This window comes from Akebia trifoliata, chromosome 3 (assembly GCF_017979445.1).
Source record: "Akebia trifoliata isolate Shusen 1 chromosome 3, ASM1797944v1, whole genome shotgun sequence".
Lineage (NCBI taxonomy): Eukaryota > Viridiplantae > Streptophyta > Magnoliopsida > Ranunculales > Lardizabalaceae > Akebia > Akebia trifoliata.
This window is the reverse complement of record NC_141377.1, coordinates 32,133,034-32,158,047: the sequence shown is the minus strand read 5'-3', so window position 1 is coordinate 32,158,047 and position 25,014 is coordinate 32,133,034. Positions and strand designations below refer to the sequence as shown.

Here is a 25,014-nt window from a genome sequence, read left to right as displayed (position 1 = left end):
TTGATTGAGTTGCCACATGCCTAAGTCAGATGATCAATACTCTTTTTATTTATTTATTATATAGATATAAGACCAAGATTCAATACTCATGAAAAATAACTCATGGAAAAACACATGATCTGAACTTTTAAACACAAAATCTAAAATCTAATGGTTGAGATTTATCCTCGAGATAAGTATCTTTGAGATGTGTGATATGGGGATATGTTTAAATCTCAGCCGTTGGATTTTGTGTTTACACTTGCATATAAATAAAATAAAATATAATATAATACTACCATTACTCAAGATTTTTTTTTGTTGTCTTAAAAGTTTATTAAGAAACAAAACCAATGGGTACCCAAGATTTTTGGCGATCCTAATTTTGGTTCCACTAATGTTAAAATGAGAATTGAAATTGAAAAACTTATAATGGTTCCTGTAGACACCTCAATTTGAACGGGCCACTTCTCGAAAGGGCCCAAAAATATCGATTTTATAAATAAATGGGCCAACGGGCCTTAAAGGCCCAAGTCATTGAAAAGTGACATTTTTACCAACCCGAGGCCCCTAAGACCTCTCAATGGTTTAGGAGACCTACCAAAAGGACTCGGCCTACCTTACGTCTTCCCAATATTCACCGCTCCGCTTCCAAAATAAAAAACGTCAAATTTTCGATAAATTTCACCAACGGGCCTAAAAAGCCCGATTCGCCAACACGTGGCATTTTTTATCAAACTAATGATTGCAAAAATCTAAAAAAATTAAAAAATTAAAAATGTGAGACTTGGGATGCCTACCCCCCTCTACTACCACCGCTCCGCCTCCGAATCTGCAAAAAACTATAGGCCCATGAGCCCTCAACACTTTCCTAAATCGATTTTTCATCTTACCCTTAGCCTAAAATCAATCCCACATCACCTAAAATCTAAAACCAACCTATACCCTCAAAACCCATTCCAAAATAACCCTCAACCAAACCTTAAAACCCAAAACAATTTCTAAAACCCAAGCCCAACACTACAAAGCCCACAAATCATAACCATATCCAATTTATTATCCAACCCACAACCCTAACCCATAAACCACAACCCACATCAACCAATCACTCTTTTATCATCAAAAGATGACACAGGTCATAACCCCATCTCACCGCCCTCACCCAACTACCTACCCCATTAATTTTCTTTAAAGCCCATCTACCCACACATCAACCCATCACCTTTTCTCTCAAATCAAACACATCGACCCACACCCCTAACCTATACCTCCCCTAAGCTACCCTCATCATTCCCTACAAAACCTAGATCTACAACCTAAACCTACACCATCCTCTCAAGTCAAACACTCAACCTCTCCCATCAACCTATCCCAACCCTTCATTTCCACCCACTTTAACACATGGCATCATCTCCTTCACCCTCCCAAAATATCATCAACCACCTCTTTAAATCCTCCATTTTCTTAAATCAAATACCATTTAATCACAACCACCATCTTAAACTCACCTCACCAAACACTCCACCCAAATGGGTTGGGTAGGATCCAAACCATTTGGGTCAAAACTCACCCATTTAACCCCCATTCCCTAAATACCCTCCAATCTCCTCTAAATTACACTCACTTCTCTCTCAAACTCATAACCATTCTACCCTTTTTCTTCACTTCACCCCATTATATCCCTAAAATAACTCCTCAACATCTATAAATACCCTCCTCCTCTTCCCAAAAATGGCCCCCCAACTTTCACTAAAAAGTTTCTCCCCAACTCTCTCTCTACTAACAACTATCACCCCTCTCACTAAGAAAATTCTCATCAATTCCCTCACACTAATCCTCCCCAAGTCTCATAAAAAAAATCACATACTCATCATCTCTTCTTTACTCCTTCAACCAAAAAAAAAAGAGTTGTATTTGCTTAAAATACTAAGGACTCAAGAAGACTCAAAGAAGAAGAAGAAAAGAAGAAAAAAGATATAAGGTGGGTTCAAGGCAACCCCCCCTCTCTCTTCTACATCCTCTCCTCCTCCCTCTTCTATCACCCCTCTCCCCTTCATTTTATTTTTTAGGATGAATGGACCCCAAGGCTAAAGGTCTATAAGGGTCATTTCCATCAATGGAATGACCCTATGATCAAGCCGAAAATGAACCCCTATCTAGGGTACAAATGCACAACACGTGGCACATCATTTTTCGTATTTTTTTTAATCAAATGACCGAGTTGAGTTGAGGTTACCACTATTTAGTGGGGAGAAAAGGGTGCCTAACACCTTCCCTTTTCTCCAACCGAGCCGCTTACCCCGGATCTTAAGGTTTGATCCGTACCTTATCCACGTGAGTCACTAAAATGCCAAAATGTCACTTTTTCAAAAATGCACATCGGGTGACCATTCACACCCACTTACAATATGAATGGTGGCGACTCCAAATCATAGTAGATGTGGCCGTCGTAATGACGAAATCCCGTGTCTACAGTTCCAATTCTACAAACCTTAGAAACCAAATTGGAACCGACCCATTGACATCCCGTACCTTCAATCTACCTTATTTTATGAAAAACAAATTATTATTAATTGCATATATAAGTATATCTTTACTCTTATAATGAGAGAAGACGAAGCGGAGTAGAAGTGGTTTTACACAAAAATTAAATCTTACAAATTCCCCTACCTATACATTTTTTTATTTAGCAAAATCAAGATTATTTTGGTTAAAAATTAAGAAAATTACAACCCCACGCCACTAAAATGATGTGGGTTATTTTTAAATTTTTTAAAAATATCCCTTTTTTACTACATAGTCTTCAATATCCTTAAATAAATATTTTAAATTATTAATAAATCCTTTTGATACATGCGCGTTTTGCTATATATATTAAAACAAAAAGTGGATCCAATTTCCTTTATCCCCATTCCATTACTTTATAAAGTTTGTTACGGTGGGTAATATACTTCATAAACCGAGCTTGCCAAGTAAATCTCTTTTATGTCGTGTCCAAGACGAGATGACTCAGAACAACTCGGTTTCCAAATCGAGACAAAACACCATCATGACTTTTAAACTCATCCGAGACCGAGATGTATCGCTCGAGTTAACTCGGTATCGGAGCTTAACAAAACCAACTCACAAAATATTTTGAGACGATCGCATATCGTGAGATAAGTGAGTCATTTCTAACAATATTTTCCAATATCTCGGGCGAAACGAACGAGACAATGTAGAAAATATTTAACTTGTGAGTTAAACGAGACGTATCAGACGAGAGTTTTAAAATCTAATTTAAGCTAACCGAGACAAACGAGTTAAAGCTTCAACCCTCTATTATTTCACCCTCAATTCGAGTTTTCATTTTCTCAATCAAGTGAACAAAAAGAGGCAAGGTTTTGGGAAAAACTTCATCTTCTTCATCCGATTCAAGATGAAATCAAAGTGAATTTGTTTCATCTTCCTTTAAATCAAGTAAGATTTATTTTCTTCCTTAATAGAGCATAAGATTTTTTTTCTCTATTTTTTTTCTTTCTTCCAATATTTTGTGTAATGTGTATATTAATTTCTAATGGTTAAGGGGTGGAAAATATATTATATTTTAATGGATTACTTAAACATTGAAAATGATGGGTGAAATAGATGGACTTGTGAGTTGGATTAGGGTTTAATGTATTTTTTTATGGATTGGGGTTTAGTAAGTTTTTAAAATTTATTCTAAATTTTTTTATCCATATAATGTGTATTTTAACATCTAATTTCTAATGATTAAGAAGTGGACTTGTGAGACGTGTATTTTAACTTCTAATTTTTAATTTTTTTTTATGGATTGTGTAATGTGTATTTTAATTTCTAATTTCTAATGGTTAATAGGTGAACTTGTGTGATGTGTATTTTAACTTCGAATTTCTAATTTCTAATTTTTTTTTTATAGATTGTGTAATGTGTATTTTAATTTATAATTTCTAATAGTTAAAAGGTGGACTTATGAGATGTGTATTTTAACTTTTAAATTTTAATTTTTTTTTATGAATTGTGTAATGTGTATTTTAATTTCTAATTTCTAATAGTTAAAATGTTGATTTGTCAGATGTGTATCTTAACTTCTAAATTAAATTTTTTTTTATATATAAATTATGTAATGTGCATTTTAATTTCTAATTTCTAATGGTTAAGAGATAAACTTGTTAAATGTGTATTTTAACTTCTAATTTTTAATTTTTAATTTTTTTTATGGATTGTGAAGTGTAAATTATAATTTTATCCATGTTTTAATTTGATAATTGGAAAAAGTTTTTTTAGTTGAGAAATTGATTTTGCTAGAAAATAAAAATTTTCAATAATAATGGATAATCCTTATTTAAAAAATAATTTTTTCATTACACATGGTATTAGGTTGTTGCATTTTACTTATATTGATTAATTTTATAACATATTTGATCTATATATTTACTAATAAATTATAAGATGCTTAAGGAAGATGACATTGGTTGGCAGTATGGTATTGCATTTGAGGGTAATAAAAGAAAAGTAAAATGCAATTATTGTGATAAAATAATGAGTGGGAGCATTACACGTCTTAAAAAATATTTGTCTTAAAAAATAAGAGAAGTGACGGTTTGTCCAAAATGTCCCCAAGAAATTCGATTGTTGATAAAGAAGCAAATGATAGAGAAATTGAAATTAAAAGTAGTAGAAAAAAAAAACGTCAATGCAAAAATTACATAAAATGTTTGGAGGTGAGACTGAGTTTGATGATAGTATACCTATAGACGACTTAGATGACGAGTCGCTCGATTCTGTTGAAAGAAAAGAAAATGCCCAGATGAAAATGACATGTGATATGAGTCGACAATCTTTACAAGAAGATGATTATTGAAGAAGACATTCAGTTTCAGGGATCCCTAATAGTTCTAAAGGTTGGGGGTAGAGTATTTGACACTTCATTTAAGACAATGAAGAAAAATGAAAGATTATTCCGAACTTCTAGTATTAGGGATAGTCATGAATTGCGAAAGGTAGATAAATAATTTAAAAATACCGAATAAGATTTGAGATGGGTAGAAAAAGATGTACATGATGTTTCAAACAGAGGATTGGATTCTTACTTGTATAGGTCAAAAAAAGCCACACAGAAAAAATTAAAAGGATCATGGAGTGGAAAAAATTATTAAATAAGGTTGGCCGAGCAATTACAAAGTTTTTTTTTCAACTCAATCCCATTTTATGCAGTTAAGAGTCCATATTTTCAAACTATGGTAGATTCTATTGTAGATGTAGGGAATGTCATCAAGGGTCCTACACAATACGGGATTGGAGGAAAATATTTGGATATGAAAGTAGACGAGTTAAAAGATTATATTTGATTTCTTAAAAAAAAAAATCTAATATATGGTTGTACCGTGATGTGTGATGTGTGGACATAAAAAAAATAGGTTCTGATAGAAATATGATATTTCACAAATCAATTAATGCAACTAGAATTACTAAGACATCAGAATACTTACTTGAATTAATGAAGAATGTAATAGATGAAATTAGTGAAAATAATATTATTCAGATTGTGACAGATAATGAAGCATCATATCGGGTTGCAGGTTCGAATTTAATGTTAAGAAAACCTCATCTGTATTGGACACCTTGTGTCATACATACCATCAACCTAATTTTGGAGGACATGGGAAAATTATCGTTATTTATTCATGCTATTTTAAATAATCGACAAATAACATTATTCATATACAATAGTAATAAACTCATGAGTTTGATGAGAACATTTACTAAGGGGCGTAAATTGTTACGTCCTGGGATCACATGGTTTGCTACGCAATATATTACTTTTCAAAGTCTTATTTGACATCAATCGACTTTGAAAATCATGTTTGCATCTGATGAATGGTTACGAATTAGACTTACGAGGGATAGAAAGAAATGAGAGTTAACAAAATAGATTTCAGATTTGATCATGTAACGTGAATTCTGGGAGAAGACAGATGATGTCTGTAAGGTCATGGAACCTTTAGTTAAACTCTTGATAATTGTTGACTAATATAAAAAGTCCACTATGATTGTAATTTATGAAGGCATGGGAAGAGTCAAGCAATCAATAATAGATTCGGTAAGACATTATCAACCGTATATCCAATTGATTGAAAATATGTGGTCAAATCATCTTAAATCAGATCTTCATATGACAGGTAATAATTACGTGTTTTTAATATAATTTAAATGTTAATATTTTATTAATATTTTGATATTAAGAAAATTAATATTACCATTTATTACAGTGTATTATTTAAATATTTAGTTTCAGTATGATAACTTCTTAGTGGAAAGTAATGGACTTTTTCAAAAAATGAAAAGGATTATCAAAAAGTTGGAACCAGATATGATTAATCAAATAAAGGCGATAGATCATATATCAATACATACTATTGTCAAATAATTCAAAGTTATTTTAAAGATTTTGTATTTATAATTTAATTATAGTATATATATATATTTTTATCGTTTTTGAATCATTCTTTGCAATTTAAATAGATTAAATTATTTATTGACACGACGGAAGAGTTCAGTGATGCTCTAACTAGAAACATGAGTAAAACTTCTTTACCATGTAACATATAAATAATAATAATAATTTATACAATAACAAATACTAAGTATTTAACATTTTTTTTTATTCTTATCAGCTGATTGGTGGTATAATTATGGTTATAATGCACTTGACCTTAGAAAAATAACGATTAAAGTCTTGAGTCAGATTTGCTCGTCTTCAGGCTGTAAAAGAAATTGGAGTACCTTTGCTTTAATCCACATTCGTCCTCGTAATAAACTCAAAATGGAAAAATTAGGAAATTAGTGTTTACACATTATAACATAAGGTTATGAGCTCGCAATATCATGGACCGTAGATTAGAAGATAGTTATTATAATCCTATTGATTTAGATTCCATATTTGAGTATGATGATGTATTAGACCAGTGGTTGAGAGAGATAGAAGATTTTTTGATGGATAATAACGACTTATCTTGGTTGGATAGGGAGATTGGTACCCAACTCGACATAAGTACAAGTAGATCTCCATCTTCGAATGGTGGTAACGATGATGATAGAGGTGATCAAGAGACACAAAATAGAGTATGGGATGATAGTGAACCTGATAACGTGATCATGACACAAGATACCGACCATGGCACTAATTCATTCGAAGAGAGATGCGAGAGATTTGACAGATTGACAGAATTTCATAGTATGACAATGATGAAAGTCAGACTCAATATTATGGTGGCGGTGATAAAAGTTATGATCATTATGAATACCCTCAAGAGACGGGTATAAACAAGAATGATGCATCCAACAACTATGGTGTTGAGTTTGGACATGGTGATTTTTATCATGGTTATGGTCAACCTACTGGTATGTATGGGTACAGACGTTCTTATTTATATCATGGACAAACAAGCTTAAGCTATGAACAAAGGGAGCATAGTCATACCAATATGAGCAACACCATAACCAACATCTTTACTTCTTTTTTCTTCCCTAGAGACTATCGATTTTATCCGTAGTACGAGAAAAAAGAATAGTACGTTGATTTAAAATTACTTTTATGTGATTATATTTTGTATATGTGATTTTAACATATTATCAAATATATCTAATTAATCATTTTTCGATTTACTTTTTTGTTTAAAATATCCTTTGTAGGTGAGTGGGTTATATGCTCTATCAAATATCGGTGTAAATTTAAACTTATGTCATTGTGACGCTTCGTTTCCATGGTTTTTATTTTTACAAGTCTTTTCTTAGTTAATGTTTGCCTTGGATTCGAATTACCCTAAATTCAAATCGAGTGTTATATTAATATTTAAATTATTTTTTGCATGTATGAGCCTACTTGTTATCATGTATTTACATTTTATTAAATTGTAATTAATGCTTTAGTTGATATTTTTAATGGTAAGTTTGATATTTTTTAAATGTTATGTTTGAAAAACAAGTTTGATGCATTTGTGCAATGAAAATGAAACAACGTAACAATGTAAATATTTAATTTATATATTTTAATAGGTATATGATGAATTTTTTTTAATTTTATATATATATTTTTTTGGATTCATTTTTTAATAGGATTCATTTCTAAATTTTTTCAGATTTTTTAAATGATTAAAAATCATTATCTCAATGTCGAACGAGACAACTGAAACGAGACAAAACGTATCGTCCGAGTCAACTCGGTATCCGAGCTGAACGAGACGAGATACCGAGTTTAAAAACAATGACACCATAGGTGTCGCGAAAATCTAGAAATAGAATCTCCTCTAACCAATAATCTACATAATCTACGTCATCGTCTTCTCGAAGAGAGAGAACCAGAACCAGAAGAATAACAAACAGCAAGCAGCAGAGCTTCGAAATAAACTAGGGTTAGGGTTTCTAAGATCTCTCTTCAAAAATGTCTACAATTTTCAGTGGAGACGAAACTGCTCCCTTCTTTGGTTTCCTTGGAGCTGCAGCAGCCCTCGTTTTCTCCTGTAAATCTTCTCTATCTGTCTCGATCTATAATTTTTTAGGGTTTCCTCTATTTCCTCTGTTTGATTTCTAATTTCTTGTTTTTCAGGCATGGGAGCTGCTTACGGTACAGCGAAGAGTGGTGTTGGTGTCGCCTCCATGGGTGTGATGCGACCTGAACTCGTCATGAAATCGATCGTTCCAGTGGTCATGGCTGGAGTTCTGGGAATTTATGGTTTAATTATTGCTGTTATTATAAGTACGGGAATAAACCCTAAGGCTAAGTCTTATTATCTATTCGATGGATACGCTCACTTGTCGTCTGGTCTCTCTTGCGGCCTCGCTGGACTCTCTGCTGGTATGGCGATTGGAATCGTTGGTGATGCAGGAGTTCGGTAGAATATCTTTCTCTAACTTTTTGATAATTGAGTAGAGCTTTTGAATTTTGCATAATTTTTGTTAATTCTAGAATTGAGTTTCTAAATCTGCTAGTTTTTGATATTTTAGGTTGTTATCAATCTATATTTTTCTTTATCAGATCTTCAGTTTTTATTTTTTGTTTCATTAGCTAATAAATGGAAGTTTATCTAATTTTTTAATCTTAATATATGATTAATCTGTTAAGAGCATCCACCATGGACGTATTAAAGTTTTGTTTGTGTCAGACCGTAAAATATAGCCAGCGATTTCACTCCAACGATCACATTAGAGCATTTCCAATGGACATGCTAAGTTTTAGATGTTAAAGGTGCCACGTGGGCACCTTTTTTCACCTGTTAGTTACTTTATAACAAGTGAAGTTAGTCAATAATTTCACCAGCTCCAATGACATGTTAGTATACACATTCCAACGACCCTAAATTTCAACGGTTATCCCAACGACTAAATTAGTCAACAATCTAGTTACTTTATAACAAGTGAAGATAGTTAACAATTTCACTAGCTCCAATGACATGTTAGTGTACATATTCCAATGACCAAATTTCAATGGCTAAATTTCAATAGTTATCCCAACGACTATATTTTAATAGTTATTTTTATTAATAATTTATTTCTTATTCTATAAACTGTCAATTTCCTCCTTGCATTCATCTATCTTAAATTTTAAATTAAAAAAATGACTTTATCATCCCGATTAAAAAAATGGTTTCATCATCCGCATTACATATATTCAATTAAAACACTACCTATTGCATATATTAAAATAAAATACTACCTAATACATTTATGGAATTAAAAACACTATCTATTACATATATAAAATTAAGATATTATCTAATACATTTATGGAATTAAAAATACTACATATTACCTAATACATTTAGCCTCCAACCTTAGTCGTTCTTGTTTTTGTTTTGCTTGAATCTTCAATCGATCTCATTCATGTGCCATAATGATCTATTTTTCAGCAATTTTCTTTTGGTCCTTTCTCAAGTTGCTAAATTCTTCGATGAATAAGTTTATAACATCTACGTTCTTTTTCCAACGCATGTTCTTTACTGTTTTCTTCTAGTGGGTTATGGTAACTTGTGAGATCCTTGACTGAATGATGAATCTTCATCATCAAGGCTAACGGATCTTGCAGCCGAACTTGGTGTTGCTTTTGAAGTAGAAGGATTCAATGAATCTTTAGTTCATCAACATCCAAATTGATATTGCCTCTCTTCCTTTGTGTAATCTTTTGTTTTTTCTATTCATGTTCATTGGTGTAAGTAAATCATTTTGGGTTGTCTTTGAGCAGTAGCCAACTACCATCTCACTTAAAATGGTGCCCCCTTTTTTCCCATAATATAGTTTTATAGCATCTACCTACAAATAACAAACAATAATTAAAATTTATTGCAATTTAAATAAATCATATTGGGAAAAATGTGTCAACTAACTAACTTACCGAATCCTCAACATTGTATCCACTTGATGGACATCTTTATCATGTGAATGTATCCAGAATATTTGTTGAGGTGAGATTGAATGCTCGACCACCTATTCGATCCTATAATTTTCCTTTTGCTTGATCTATATTCGTGGCCGCATCTTCCGAGACACACAACCAAGCTTTACTCAATGCTTCGTCTTCCTCCTGGCTCTAATTAGGATTCCTTTCCTTCTGTTGTGTTTAACTCTTTTTTCTTTTGGGTTGTGGGAGGTTATGTATTATTAGTCTAAGAAGGTTGATGAGATGAGAATTATGATTGATTAGAAGAAAATTGAGGTGGATTGAATGTATACTGAGAATCAAATTGTGGGGTGCTTGAAAGTGGTTGTATTGATTGAAATTAGAGTTGAAGAATGGAGGTGGAGGATCTATAGTAGGAGAATGAGGAATGAATAAATGAAATAATGAAGGAATTTGGAGAAAATTTGATAGTGTATATCAAATTTTATAGTTTAGAAAATTTAGAAGTTTGGAGGAATTTATAATGCATTGTGTATGAAGTGAAATAATTAAAAATTGAAATGATTGCCGTTGTATTCAAAAATTGAAATAATAGTCGTATTGACAAATTGAAGTTAGCAAGGTGACATGGCTAGCCACAGATAACACACTTTGTAACATCTGACACGTTTAACAATGACACTAATGTGTCTATTGGAGTGAAATCACTAACTATATTTTGGTGTTGGACACAAACAAAGCCTTTAACGCATCCATTGTGGATGTTCTTAGGTCGTAGATGAGATGGGTTCCCTCTCGGTCACTCTTAATGGCATTACACCCATCATTGATAATGGCATTTATCTGGGTAAGTATTGATTTTTTTAAGGGCATTACACCTGTTATCTTTTTCTGTACAATTCTTGGTGAAATAATCCCTTCATATTAGTAGATGGGTTCCCTCTCAATCACGTTTAATAAATTGCATGTTCCCAACTGGGAATAAGAGTGTTGCAAGCATTTGAGCCGGCAACAAATTGGTTGTCCTTTGTACTCATTTTTTGCAACGCTGGGTAACCGTCTCTTGATCCTTAGAGGGATGAGCTCTTGTTGCTTGAACAACTCAAAGATGTAGAAGAATTATATTCGATCAGAGGAATAAATCGGGATGATAAAACCATTTTTTTAATTTAAAATTAAGATAGATGAATACAAGGAGGTGAAATTGACAATTTATAAAATAAAAAATAAATTATTAATAAAAGTAGCCATTGGAATAGTCGTTGAAATTTAGAACTGTTGGAATGTGTACACTAACATGTCCATTGGAGTTGGTGAAATTGTTGACTAACTTCATTTGTTAAAAAGTGATTATCAAGTGAAAAAGGTGCCTACGTGGTACCTTTAACATGTAAAACTTAGCATGTCCATTGTAGATGCTCTCATGTCAAGGTTGAATTTTTTTCCCTTAAGTTTAATTTAATATTTTGATGGATGTAATCCCTTTTGTAGCTCAAATTTGTTAGGGCTTTTTTTAAGTATACACATGATGAGTTGTCGATGTCGATTTGTATTTCTTTGAGATTGAGATTCATCTGACAAGACAAAGGATGGTATCAGAAGATACAAGTTTGTATGGTTCATGCTCACATAAATATTAGAGATCAATCATCGTTATGTAGAACTAACAAAATTATTAATAAGAAATCTCTAACACTATGCTACTTGAATCTAATATATCTAACAAATCAGCTCATTAATGGTGATTAAAACTAAATAAGAACTTTGGAGCGTATCTTGAGTCATTGCAATTGAAACAAAGGATTGATAGCACCTTGTATATCGAATACTACTTTTTCTTCGATTTCTAGACTCACCTTCCCTATCTCTTACTAGAGACGGATAGGGTTTATGTTATTGATGTAGAAGATAACACACATTTTGGGGAGAGTCACCACCCTTCCTTTGTAAATGAGAGAAGAGTAAATTTCTAAAGTCATCAAGGAAACCTACTAATGTCTTGAGAGGATTTCTTTTTGAAATTCTAACATTAATATGTTTACTTTAATAATTTCTTTCATTTATTATTGGAATCCAAAAATTACTAAAATGATTTTGGAAAATCGTCTAAGCCAGTAGACCACACCAATGTCAAGTTGAGTTGATTTGATTTCTTCTAGGTACGATTAATGAAGAGTAAGGTCAATGTTCAGTACACCAAAGTAAATGAAACTTTCAAATATCAATATGAAAAGTTTGATCAAGTTAGTATCTTAAAATTGGATGTATGGGAGTGTAACGAAATGGGAATAATCAATAACATAAGATTAATACTTAAAATTAATGCTTTGAATTATTTTATAATTTAGAATTAAATTTAATAATGATGATGAATAATTATTCATTTGTATCACCTCAATTTTCTTTTAGGTGAAACTTTGGTATACTTATTTTTCACTTAAGAGGTGAAAATAATCATCTTGCAAGGCTAATTGATTATAGTATACTTATTGTTTACTAAAAAAATATGAAGGTAATCTTCTTGAAAGGCCAATTGATCATATATAACTTATTCAGTTAGACCTGTTATATATTCAGTTCTAATAATGTTAAGGTGTGTAAATCACATTACCTTATCTAGTTTATAATTATTTGATTATGACTCATTTGGGTTAGTCCCAATTTCTTAATTATAATCACTCCCCCCCTTTTTTTTGTTTAGATGAGAGAAGAGGGTCTAGATTTCTTTATTAGTAAGTTTCCTAATCCATCAAGGATACTTACTAATGTTTTAAGTTATACTTGTTAAGGTAAGTAAATCACATTACCTTACCCAACATATAATTATTTAAACTGACTCTCCTTTGGGATAATCTTAATTTTCTAATTATAATCATTCTCTTCCTTTATAGATGAGAGAAGATGGCCTAGAGTCCTCTATTAGTAAGTTTTCTAATTCATCAATGATGCCTACTAGGAACCCAAGAACATTTAACAATATCTCCTGACTTGTAGAAACTGCGCCTTTGAGAACTCTCTTATTCCTGTCCACAACCCCCAATAGGCTGTAAATTGGAGAAACCTCTACACGATTTTCTTCCTCCTGGAGAACAATGAAGGATCTCAACACTGGAAGAGAGACAACACCGAACTAGGGACCACCCAAAAAAACTTGAAAATGGCAAGGAATTCAGACCATAGGGATACAAAGAGCTTACAATGAAGTAAAATGTGGTCTATCAACTCCCTACTTGATTTACAAAAGAAATAAACCTTTGGAGTCACAAAACCTTGTCTGATTATGTGGCTAACCAAATAAAGAATTGCACTTTCGAGGGAGTCTTCGATTCCCAAATGAATGCAAAAGGGAAGTGATCAAAAGTATTAGAAGAGGGTAGCCAAAGCTGATGCGAAAACAAAGAAGATATTACCTTTAGTGCAAGTACACTCCCTCCCATGATCTTTCGTGACCAACCAATGGGCATGATTGAGCTGATTTGTTAGGTCTTCATGCTCCTGAAACTCCCAATCATTGAAACCCCTCCTGAACCTCAAATCCCACCCGAGCTCACTACCTTCAAGGTTCATAACCCCTTTCTTAAAGAAAGGTTGTAAAGCTGAGGGAATTGATCACAAAGAGGAGAAACACCACACCACCAATCATCCCAAAACCCCACCTTATTCCCCTTCCCCACTTTTTACCTAATCTGCTTCCTAAACTCTGAGCCTACTTTCATTATTCCCTTCCATACACTGCACCCTATGGATATGGTTAGAAGTATGATGACTAACTCAAGTGTACTTGAATCTCTGTAGATAGAAGCCCTAAAAACTATTATTTATATCTTGAATAATATTCTTTGTAAGGTTCTTAAAACTCTTTTCAAGTTGTGGACTTGTAGGAAATCCAGTTTGAGGCACTTAGATATTTAAGGATGTCTAGTAGAAGCTAGAATATTCAATCCACAAGAAAATAAATTGAATCCTAGAATAATTTTGAGATATTTTATTGGTTATTTGGATAAATCTAGAGGGAACAACTTTTATTGTCTTAAGGCACTAGTAAGTATCATTGATAGATTAAATTTTTTGCTAATAAAGGACTGTAGGCCATTTTTTTCTCATTTATAAATGAGGGAAACTATTATAATTAGGATTTGTCCAAAGGAGAGTCATTTTCAACAAATTATATACTTGAAAAGGTAATGTGTTTTGTGTATCTTAATATGTGATGGGTACATATTAAGACATTAGTAAGTATCCTTACTAGATTAGGAAACTTACTAATAGAGGATTCTAGGTCATTTTCTCTCATCTGTAAAATAAGGGGAGAGTAATAATTAGGAGACTGAGATTAGTTTAAATGAGAGTTATTTTCAAGTAATTATAAACTAGATAAGATAGTGTGATTTACATAAATTATTAGTATTAAAACTGAAAACCCAAAGATAATAAGTCTTATTGAATAAGGTATGTATAATCAGTTAGCTTTACAACATGATTATTCACCTTCTTGAATGAATAATACATATATCAAAATTTCAGCCAAAAATTAAACTGAGGTGATGTTAATGATTCTTCATTTCTTGATTTAATTCTACATTATAGAATATAGAATAATTTAAAGCATTAATTTATATCTATATCTATATCTATATATATATATATATGGGTCAGGTTCCTGCAACACACATTGCGACACACATATAAACAACGTGTTTGTCTTATATGGGCAAAAATGTTTGGAATGGGCTGATTTTTTGTGAGGATGATCTCTGTGATGAGGGGATCATCTTGGCAAAAAATCATCCCATTCCAAAACTTGTAACCCCATCAAAATTGATTTGCAAAAATTGGACGGTCTATAATTTTTCAACAAAAATTGGACGGTCTAGAAGTTTCATAATGAGCTGATTTTTGGCAAGGATGATCTCCTCACCACAGAGATCATCCTCACAAAACATCAGCCCATTCCAAACATTTTTACCCATATAAGACAAAACACGTTGTCTATATGTGTGTTGAAATGGTTGTCGTTTGAACCTGACCCTATATATATATATATATCTTATTTTAGTGATTGTTTTCGTTTCGTTGTACTATCATACATCCAATATTCAGATCCTGATATAATCTAACTTTTTAGACTTGTATGATTAATTTCAATTCATTCTGGGTGTATTGAACCTTGACATGACTCTTGTTGTAGATAGGCCCGCAACAAAATTGAACCTTTACTTGACTCTTGACCTTACTCTAGGTGTAGATAGTGGACCTGCAAACAAAATTGAGTCTAATATTGTCGAACAAGAGAATTCTTATCATCCTTGGGAGAGTTTGAACAAACTCAATTTGATGTTTATGAGGATGGCCATTGCAAATACATCGAAACATCCTACCAGTAGCTAATAACGCATTGGAATACTTAAAGGTTGTAGATGATTGTTTCAAATTTGTTGATAGGTCATTTATGGGCACATTGATGGCTTACATTACAACTATGAAGTACGATGTAGCTCGTGGAGTGTATGAGCACATCCTCAATATGACTAACAAGGCGACAAAACTTATGGCATTAAGAATGGAGGTGGACAAGGCATTCCTTGTGCAATTTATTCCAACTCTCTTCTTTATTAGTTTGGTTCCATTTGCGATCCACAACAATAGAAATAAGGATATGTGGAACATGAATGAGTTAACCAACAGGTGTGTTTTAAGAGGAAGTGAGGTTAAGGTAGGAAAGACATCATTTAGCTTTTACTATGACTCAAGAAATGAGAGAGATATAGTTTGGTAAGTGGAAGAAGTGTTTACCAAATAAATGTAATGAGCCTACGAGTTCTAGTCATGCTCATAAGAAGGATAACAACGATATCAAGTTATGCTTTTGTGGCAACAAAGACACAAAGAAGGTTGCGCCAAATGCACGATTTTCTTACAGTTTTTGATCTTGTATGGATTTGACCAATACCTTTTACTTTGAATTTCTAGAAATTTATTCTTGTCTAGAATTGATAGCATTGGATATTTGATTTCATTTGGATTTGTGAAGTTAAATTTATTATTGAATTCAATTTTGGTTGGTTCTAGTGTTTTATGTGATGGTTTGTATAAAATATGCCTAAATCATGTATTCACCCAATCCATTATGACCATGCATTTGAATGTAAAAGTTTATTTAAAACATGTCTTGTTAAATGAAAATTCTTCAATCTTATGTGTAGTTGACCAGGACATATTTCCAAAGAAAGGATTGAGAAATTAGTGAAAAACATGATTCTTAATAACTTGGATTTCGTTGATTTTGGTGTGTGCGGATTGCATCATTGAAAGCAAACCAAATACATCGAGAAAGGTACCGCAAGGAGTAACGAGTTTTTTGACATGATTCATAGTGATATTATGACCACTTTCCATTTCATGTTTTGTTGGATGGGTATGTCATCACTTTTATTGATGACTTCTCACGTTATGGTTATGCATATCTATTGATGAAAAGTTACATACCGTCAACACTCTTGAGGTATTTATTACTAAGGTTGAAGGGCAATTAGATAGGAATGTAAAAATAGTGAGGTCATATAGGGTGATGAGTTTTAAGGCAAATACTATGACGAGTTGGATTAAAATCTTGGTCCATTAGCCAAAGTATTTAAAAAACAAGGTATTAGTAAGTTATACATCATGCTTATTATGTCTCTTGGTATAAGTGAGAGGTGTAGCCATACACTTATGGATACAAATTGGAGTATGATGAGTAGTTCAATAGTATCCAATTTTTTGTGGGTTGAAGCCCTAGGGATTGCTATTTATATCTTGAATAGGATCTTAGTACGTTAGTTCCTAAAACTTCTTTCAAGTTGTGGATTGGTAGGAAACCTAGAATGAGGTATGAGACACTACATATTTGGGGATGTCTAGCAAATGTTCGAATCTTCAATCTACAAGAACAAAAATTGAAACAAAGAATAATTTCTAGATATTTCATTGGTTATTCAAATAAATCCAAAGGTTACAAATTTTACTGTTGTAACTATAATATGAGAATAATTGAAATCAATAATGCTAGATTGCTTGAAATGGGGAGATTAGTGGGAGTGTAGAACCACATAATGTGGTGCTCGTGGAAGTCCTACCACCTTTTCCTCCTCTGGAAATTGTTTCTTATATTATTAATCAGTCTGAGGAGAATGAACAACTAAATGATAATGCCTCACCACTTCATAATGACATCGTTGATAGAACTATTGTAGAACCATCACACCACAATTTTGATATATCTCAGGGAAAGGAGATCCACCATTTTTTATGATTATCTGGTATGTCTATTGAAATCTAATTTTGATTCTAGGATTAACAAGGACCAAATTTCGTTTTCACAAACCATGGAAAGTTATGATTCGTTTAATAGATTGATGCCATGAAATAAAAGTTGAAAGGGGGGGGGGGTGATAGGATTGTAACAATGAGTGTTTGTTAAAGGGAGGCAAAATTTGGATGGAATTTTGGTGGCAAATGAATTCATGATTCGAGATTGAGAGAGGGGGTTCTAGGCTTGGTTTGTAAAATTGACTTGCACACGGTTTATGATCATGTAAATTGGGGGTTTTTGAGGTATGTGGTTAGGTAGGATGGCTTTTGGGCCAAGATGGATTTGGGTGGATAAATGAAATTTGTCTCTTCGGTCGCCTTTTCAATTATGGTGAATGGTAGTCTAGCGTGCCATTTTAGAAGCTTGAGAGGTTTAAGACAAGGAGACCCCCCCTTTCACCATTGTTATTTGTCTTAGTAGCAAAAACTCTGGGTAGATTATTTAAGAGAGCGACGGGTATTAGTGAGTTGGAGGGGTTCAGAGTTGAGTTTGGGAGTTCTTAGATTACGCATCTTTAGTTTGCCAATGATACACTAGATTTCTTGGATGCCTCCCTCGACCAGGTCAGATTCTTTAGGGGTATTCTTTATTGCATTGAGGAAATATCATGGTTGAAAGTGAATCCACGGAAGAGTAAGATGCTTGGGGTGGGATCATTGCTTGATTTAGCTAGGTGGGTGATTATGTTTGGGTGCTAGATGGGTTTGTTTCCTTCTGACTATTTGGGTTTACCTCTAGGAGGTACAAGAATCATTCAATTCGGGATTCAGTGATTGAGAGAGTGGGGAAGAGGCTGAGCTCTTGGAAAACAATATCACTCGTCGTTTTTCACTTTGCTGGGAAAAGGTTGAGGCAAAATTGAAAAGATTGATCAGGAAATCATAAATATCATTTGGTGAAGTGGAAGGTCGTGTGCTCCCCAAAGAAAAATGGAGGCTCAGGGTTAAAAGGTTTTAGGATAACTAATGTCACCTTACAAAGTGGTTGTGGACTGATAAAAAAAAAAAGAAAGTGATTGTGATGTTTTGGGGAGGAAAAGGAGTCTATGGAGGAAGTAATATATAAAAAATTTGGGGAAAAATCTTTTGGGTGGGAAAGTGGTGAAGTTAGGGAGTTTTTGGTTGTGATGTTGGGAAGGGCATTTTTAAGGTAAGCCAAGAATTTAGGAAGTGGATAGGTTTTAAGGTGGGTAGTGGAGAAAGGATTCATTTTTGGGAAGATAATTGGGATGGTGAGACTTCTTTATCAGTGCGGTTTCCTTCACTTTACGAGCTATCCTCCAAAAAGGATATGCCCATCTCGGTGTTCTGGGTTTGAAATGGGGGATAACACTTGTTGGAAATTGAGTTTTAGGAGGGCCTTCAACGTCTGGGAAATCTAAGAATTAGCGAACCTGTTCTCAAAGTTGGATAATGTTCGGATGGAGCTTTCACAGAATGACAATCAGGAATGGACTTGCTTGAACAAAGGACACTTCTTGGTTAGTTCCTTCAAAGAAAATCTTTTATCTCATAGGTACGATTCCTTTCCAGTGAATTCAATTTTGGGGGCCTAGGTTCCTTTGAAAATCTCCTTTTTTGCTTAGCTTGTGGTTTCCGACAAAGTGCTTACTCTCAATCTTCTTATTAAACAAGGATTCATAATGCCAAAATTTTTTGCCTCATGTTTTAAGAACGGCGAATCCATTGACCATATCCTTATCCACTGTCTTGTTATCTTGCGATTGTGGTACCATTTCTTGAAACTCTTCAACATAAGTTAGTTTTTTCCATGTGATGCTTGTCTCTTTTCATAAGTTGGTCCTCAAACCCTTTCTTTGGCAAGAAAAAAAGCTTTCAGCCTTGCTTCCTTTCGCAATATGCTGGGGCATTTGGTTAAAAAGGAATAGGAGAATATTTTTGGGGTTGGAAAGGGTTGATCACGACATAATTTTACTTATTCTCGGGCTTCTATTTTATTGGTATAAAGTGGACGTAGATTTTAAAGGGGTGTTATTTGAGGATTTTGTTTTTAGATGGGATACTATATGTTCTTTTGAGATCTTTGTTGGTTGTTGTTTTTGTTGTATCTTTGGTTGGTCATCTCGACCACCTTTTGCTTCTCTATTAATAAAATTTCGTTTACCTATCAAAAATAAATCATCATGGCATTTAATGATGTCATTATATCCTTTGTGTTTGTGAAGATTATTTTTTATCATAGTATTTATCAGAAGGTGAATAGTGGCAAGTTTATTATTCTGGTTCTCTATGTAGATGGTACTCTTAGATGGTTGTGATCTTGGTTTCTACCATTTTCATCCTTATGCTTCCCTTTATCATTGATAATCTTGAACAGGATTGACGTACCATCATGATTTTCTAGACCAGATACCAAATGAAATCCCGATGTTGATATTTTCTGAGAGCTAGTCCACCATATTCATCAAATCACCTTCTTATTAACCAGTGAATACCCCCCGCCACACTTGGATAGCCTAACACCACTCTATTTGTTCCAACGGGTAACATGAGTAGAAGATCCCAATCCTGAGCCACTTCAACCCTCTGACTATCAGAGGCTTGACAAGAGGGCTAAGAGATCCATAAGACAGGCTAAAAATCCCCATCAAAACCTTTTCTATCCTCCAGAGAAGTGATGGGATACCCCTGACCCACTAGTTGACCAACAGTTGTAAGTGACAAGGGAAAGAAGAAAAAGAACAGAGCATACCTCAACTTGGACCTAGAAAAGGATCAATTGTTAACTGTTAGGCATGTGTAGGGGCAAATCGGCTAAAAGATAATCTCAAAAGGGATGAGTTGTCAATCTCATCAAATATTGCTTGTCTATGTCCTCCTTGAAAATAATCCAAGTTCTTAACCAAGGAAATCAAAATTCTTGACGAAAATCTATCCAACCTTCCTTTGAAATCAGAGGATGTGAAGTAAAAAGGGAGGGTTGGCAGTGGTTCCAATGAGTGCTAAAATCTTATTGTGGTTAGAGGCATGGTTTCTAGGCCCAAGATGGCTGCAGTGAACGCTTTGATTTGTTCGTTAAGGCCTCAATAATTGAAGCTAAATTCTGCGAATGGGGTTGTATAGAAGAATTGTGGGGGAGGAGGAACATTGATTGGTGTGTCTTATCAACTATAGGAGTCATTGGTGGGGTTATTGTCATGCGGAACACTAGATTCATTCAGTTGATGGGAACTATTTTTTGCAGTTGTATTAATGAATCTTTTACTCAGGTTTGCTGTGGAATTTGTAATCCCTCTTTTGGGAGGGAGACATCAATTTTAGGAGGAACCCATGGATGTTGCTATTTTTTTGGGATAGACCATAGTGCTTGGGTAGGGATTTTAATGCGATTAGATTTTGTTAATGCCCATGCTCTGATGGATCTACCTTGGGGGGTTCAGGTGGGGGGGGGGGGGGGGTGTTCTTTATGTTGTTTAACAATCCAGAAACACCCATCATGTTTAGGAGGGATGGATTTCTCGTATCATGCGAGTGAGAGCTCCACTTTGGTTCGATTTTCCCGTAGTGACCAACCAAATGTTTGATATTCCTCAATGGTTCTTTTTTTTTTTTTTTTTGTGGTCTGGGTTGGGGATCTATGTAGGCCAACACATTTTAGGTTTGAAAATATGTGGTTGCATCTTTAGAATTTCCATGACCTCAAGTGGAATGGTTGGCTACCTTTGAGGCTTCTGGCAAATTTGGCAAAAAATGCAGGATTAAACTTAAATACCTGAAAGAGAAACTTTAAGTTTGACATATAGATCTTTAAAAAAGTGGATGTGAAGAATGCTTCTGGAAGAAATTTTCAACTTTGTCAAGTAAAAAATGAAGACCACAGCCTTCTCTTGAATGAAAGGCTAAGGCGTTTCAATCTGAAAAAGGAATTTCAAAAGTTGGTGGCTTTGGAAGAAATTTCATGGAAAGAAAAATCAATAGTCAAATGACTCAAACAAGGGGATGACAATATTTAGTTCTTCCATAAGATGGCAAACTATCCTATAAAGTTCACTTTCACCTCTAAGTTAAGTTTCAATGGAATTGTGGAGGAGGAAGGGAAAATTAGAGATAATATTGGGAACTTCTATGCCAAGTTGTACTAAAGGATCATGTTTAGGACTGCAACCTGAGCGGGCTGACCCGAACTCAACCTGATTGAAGGGCAAGCCTGGGCTGAGTTTTGTAGAAGATGAGTTGAGCCTGGGTTACAATATCTCAACCCAATTTCAATTTGGATTGAGCTTGGGTTGAGGGTACAAGCAACCCGACTCAAACCGAACCCGATGATATATACTAATATATAAATATTTTTATATTAGTTATAGATTTTTTATTTAGTATTTTTATTACATCTTATTATTATGACTTTTGGACAATTAGTTAATATTAATGTGAACTTTGGTTTACAAAGGTTTGTCCAACTATTTTCTCAATGAGGACAATTGGGCCTGAGCTCAAAGAGAAAGAAAAAAAAGGGTTATTCAACAAGCCTAACCCGACCAATATGACCATCAGGCCTGAGCTCAATCCAAATTTATACATTCCGATATCACTCGGTATCGGATTATTAGTCCTTTTTTTTCTCTCTTTCATGTGTTTTCCTGGATCCTTGATTCATCCTATTGGCATGGTGTTGATGGGACCCTCTCCTACACTTCGGGTCCTAAGAGTTGCGCTAAGCCAACTCATGGGATTCATAAATAGGTTAACCAGGTACAAGCATCATGCATGAAAAAAACTCACACGTGCCTGGCCAAGTTTAAATAGCTAGATCGAGTCACACACAACTTTGGTGTGTCTTTTCACCTCTTTATGGTTGGGCCAACTTAAATTGTCTATTAATGTGTCGTTGCATTTATGCTTCCCTATTATCCTTCAGTTAACATGCTATTAATTTTGTAAATATTGAGCCTCTTAATTAAGTTTAAAAAAATATGTCAATGGAAACTTGTCCTCTACTAAGTACATGAACTAGTAACCATCAGAGCTACTTTGTTCAGCTTATATCTTCTTCTCACGGTTTCTGGCTTTCTTGGTCCCACTTTGACAGGCAAACACAACACAAAAAAAGAATCAAACCACTACTCAGACTCTGCCACCTAAACAAAAATCTAAAGAGCTTACACAGAAACTACAACAAATCTAAAATGTTGATTATGACTTCATAAACAACAATCTCCTTTCCCTCGAAGACCTCTGCTTGATCTTGCCTTTTATCTTCATCTTTTTACCTGCTTTGTTCTTATTATTTACTGGACAATTTCAAAAATAAAAATAAAAGTTTAAAATATACCTTGGGTGGACATGCTCTCTAAAGTCCTCTTAAGTAGTGCGCTGCCTTTATTTTTTACTTTTAATGAAAATTTTAAGAAAATAAGGCAACTCTGGGATTATGTGTGTCAGGATTATGTTATTTTCATCTCTAAAATTTCTTTGGAAATAGAACACAAACAATTTAAAATGTGTTGGAGGCTTAAACCTTGAGGAGCGCCTTGGGACTAGGCTCTTAAAAAAATGGCCTTGGACTTTAAGGAAAGGCCCTTTTCCTTCAAAAGCTTACAACATTTTCAAAGAGACATGAAAAAGCTTACAGTTTTGAGGCGACACACGCCGTATTCACACATTATGACTGGGGTGTACACCTTGTGGGGATATGCTAATGTCTTTTTGTTTCTCTGTTTATATAGTATCATTACATAGTAGTCCTTACAATTATAAAAGGACTAATGATTTTCTGACTCGAAAATTTTCACTCGGTTGACGCGGCCAGTGCACAGAACCGTAGATCTTTTTCCTTGTGCATCCCGAAGAAAAAGATCTATGGTTCTGTGCCCTTGCCATGTTGACCAAGTGAAAATTTCCAAGTCAGAATATCACAGCTCTTATAAAATTGTCAATGTTATTATAGTTATTTTAAATGAAGGTCTACATTGTAATTACTTTGTTTCTTTTGGTCTTACTCTCTAGGATCCTTAATCAATTCGTGACTCCAACAATTTCTAGCCCTTTTTATTCCATTATTATTTCCTTTTTCTTCTCTGTACAACTTCCTTTATCTACCATGATTGTGGTTGGAAGTATGAAACTATGAATGTGATTCAATTTAATTTGATTTTGACGAGTTTTATATTTGAATTTGGATATCAAACTTAGCAACGTAAAATTATGAATCATCATACAGTTGAGATTTCCCCTGTTTTCCTCTTTTATTAGAAATTTTGCTATTTATTTGTATATTTAAGTACTTGCCTATTTAAGAAATGCATGTTTGAGGATTATGTCTTACACCTTGGGACTAGCGCATCAAGACTTCGGCAAGTAAAACATTTTCCCCTCTCCTCGCCTCAACTTATGCCTTAAGATTTAGAAACACAGATTCAGTGTGGGGAAGGAAATATTTGATATTCTTGTAGCAACAATTGTGGTTATGTTCCATTGAATGTTCTGCAATGATATTTGACATTTTTTGTTATTTGCAGGGCCAATGCACAGCAGCCAAAGCTATTTGTAGGCATGATTCTAATCCTCATTTTTGCAGAAGCCCTTGCTCTCTATGGACTCATTGTTGGTATCATCCTCTCATCCCGGGCTGGCCAATCTCGAGCAGATTGAACGAAGGCAAAAGTCCCATCTTTTCTAAAAAACTCTTTTTTTTTTTTTTTTAAATTTCAGAAGTAGAATCAAGGGGACTGCAACTGAAAACTACCTCAAGTTTAATTGTTCTGATTCTTCTTTTGTGATTTAAAATTAAGACATATTTGTATATGTTGTTCCTTTGTCTTGCTGAAGTTTAATAACAAATTTCCTCTATACTCTTCTTATTAACTGAATGCTTTTGAAATTACAAAATTTCTTCTCTAAAATTGAATCAATTAGTTGGAAAGAGACTTGAAAAAGAATCCTCACCCTTTTATTAATAATACTTTTTCAGTCTCGAACGAGGTTTGTTGCCCTCTATCAAAGCCAAGGTTGAGTTGAGAGGGGAAATGCAGGTTTCCTTGAGATTTCCGAGGTTCATTTTTGGGTTTTGTAGGATGGAAGAATCTTCAAGAGTATCTTTCCATCTTAGGTGCTGTTTGTTAAACTGAAAAAAATAAGTGCTGAATAGCATTAAGCGCTGAAATTTATAAGCACTGAATTTAAGTGTTGAAAAAGTTGTTTGTTTAGATGCTGAATCATGTTTGTTCCACATTGCTGAAACTGGTAAATTGTCTTTGTTTCCCTTACAATCATATTATACATTGTTTGCATGTTTCAAATGTTCATTTATTATCAAACACAATAAAATA

General features: G+C 33.8%; 1 protein-coding gene across 1 annotated transcript; it reads left to right on the top strand.

Annotated features, from left to right (window-relative positions):
• The first annotated feature begins 8,283 nt into the window (after positions 1 to 8,283).
• On the top strand, positions 8,284 to 24,535 carry LOC147406406 (V-type proton ATPase 16 kDa proteolipid subunit). The gene is made up of 3 exons (XM_086434418.1): positions 8,284 to 8,501; positions 8,588 to 8,873; positions 24,205 to 24,535. The coding sequence occupies exons 1-3, from the start codon at positions 8,423 to 8,425 to the stop codon at positions 24,335 to 24,337; spliced, it is 498 nt and encodes a 165-aa protein (XP_086290544.1). The 5' UTR covers positions 8,284 to 8,422; the 3' UTR covers positions 24,338 to 24,535.
• The last annotated feature ends 479 nt before the right edge of the window (positions 24,536 to 25,014 follow it).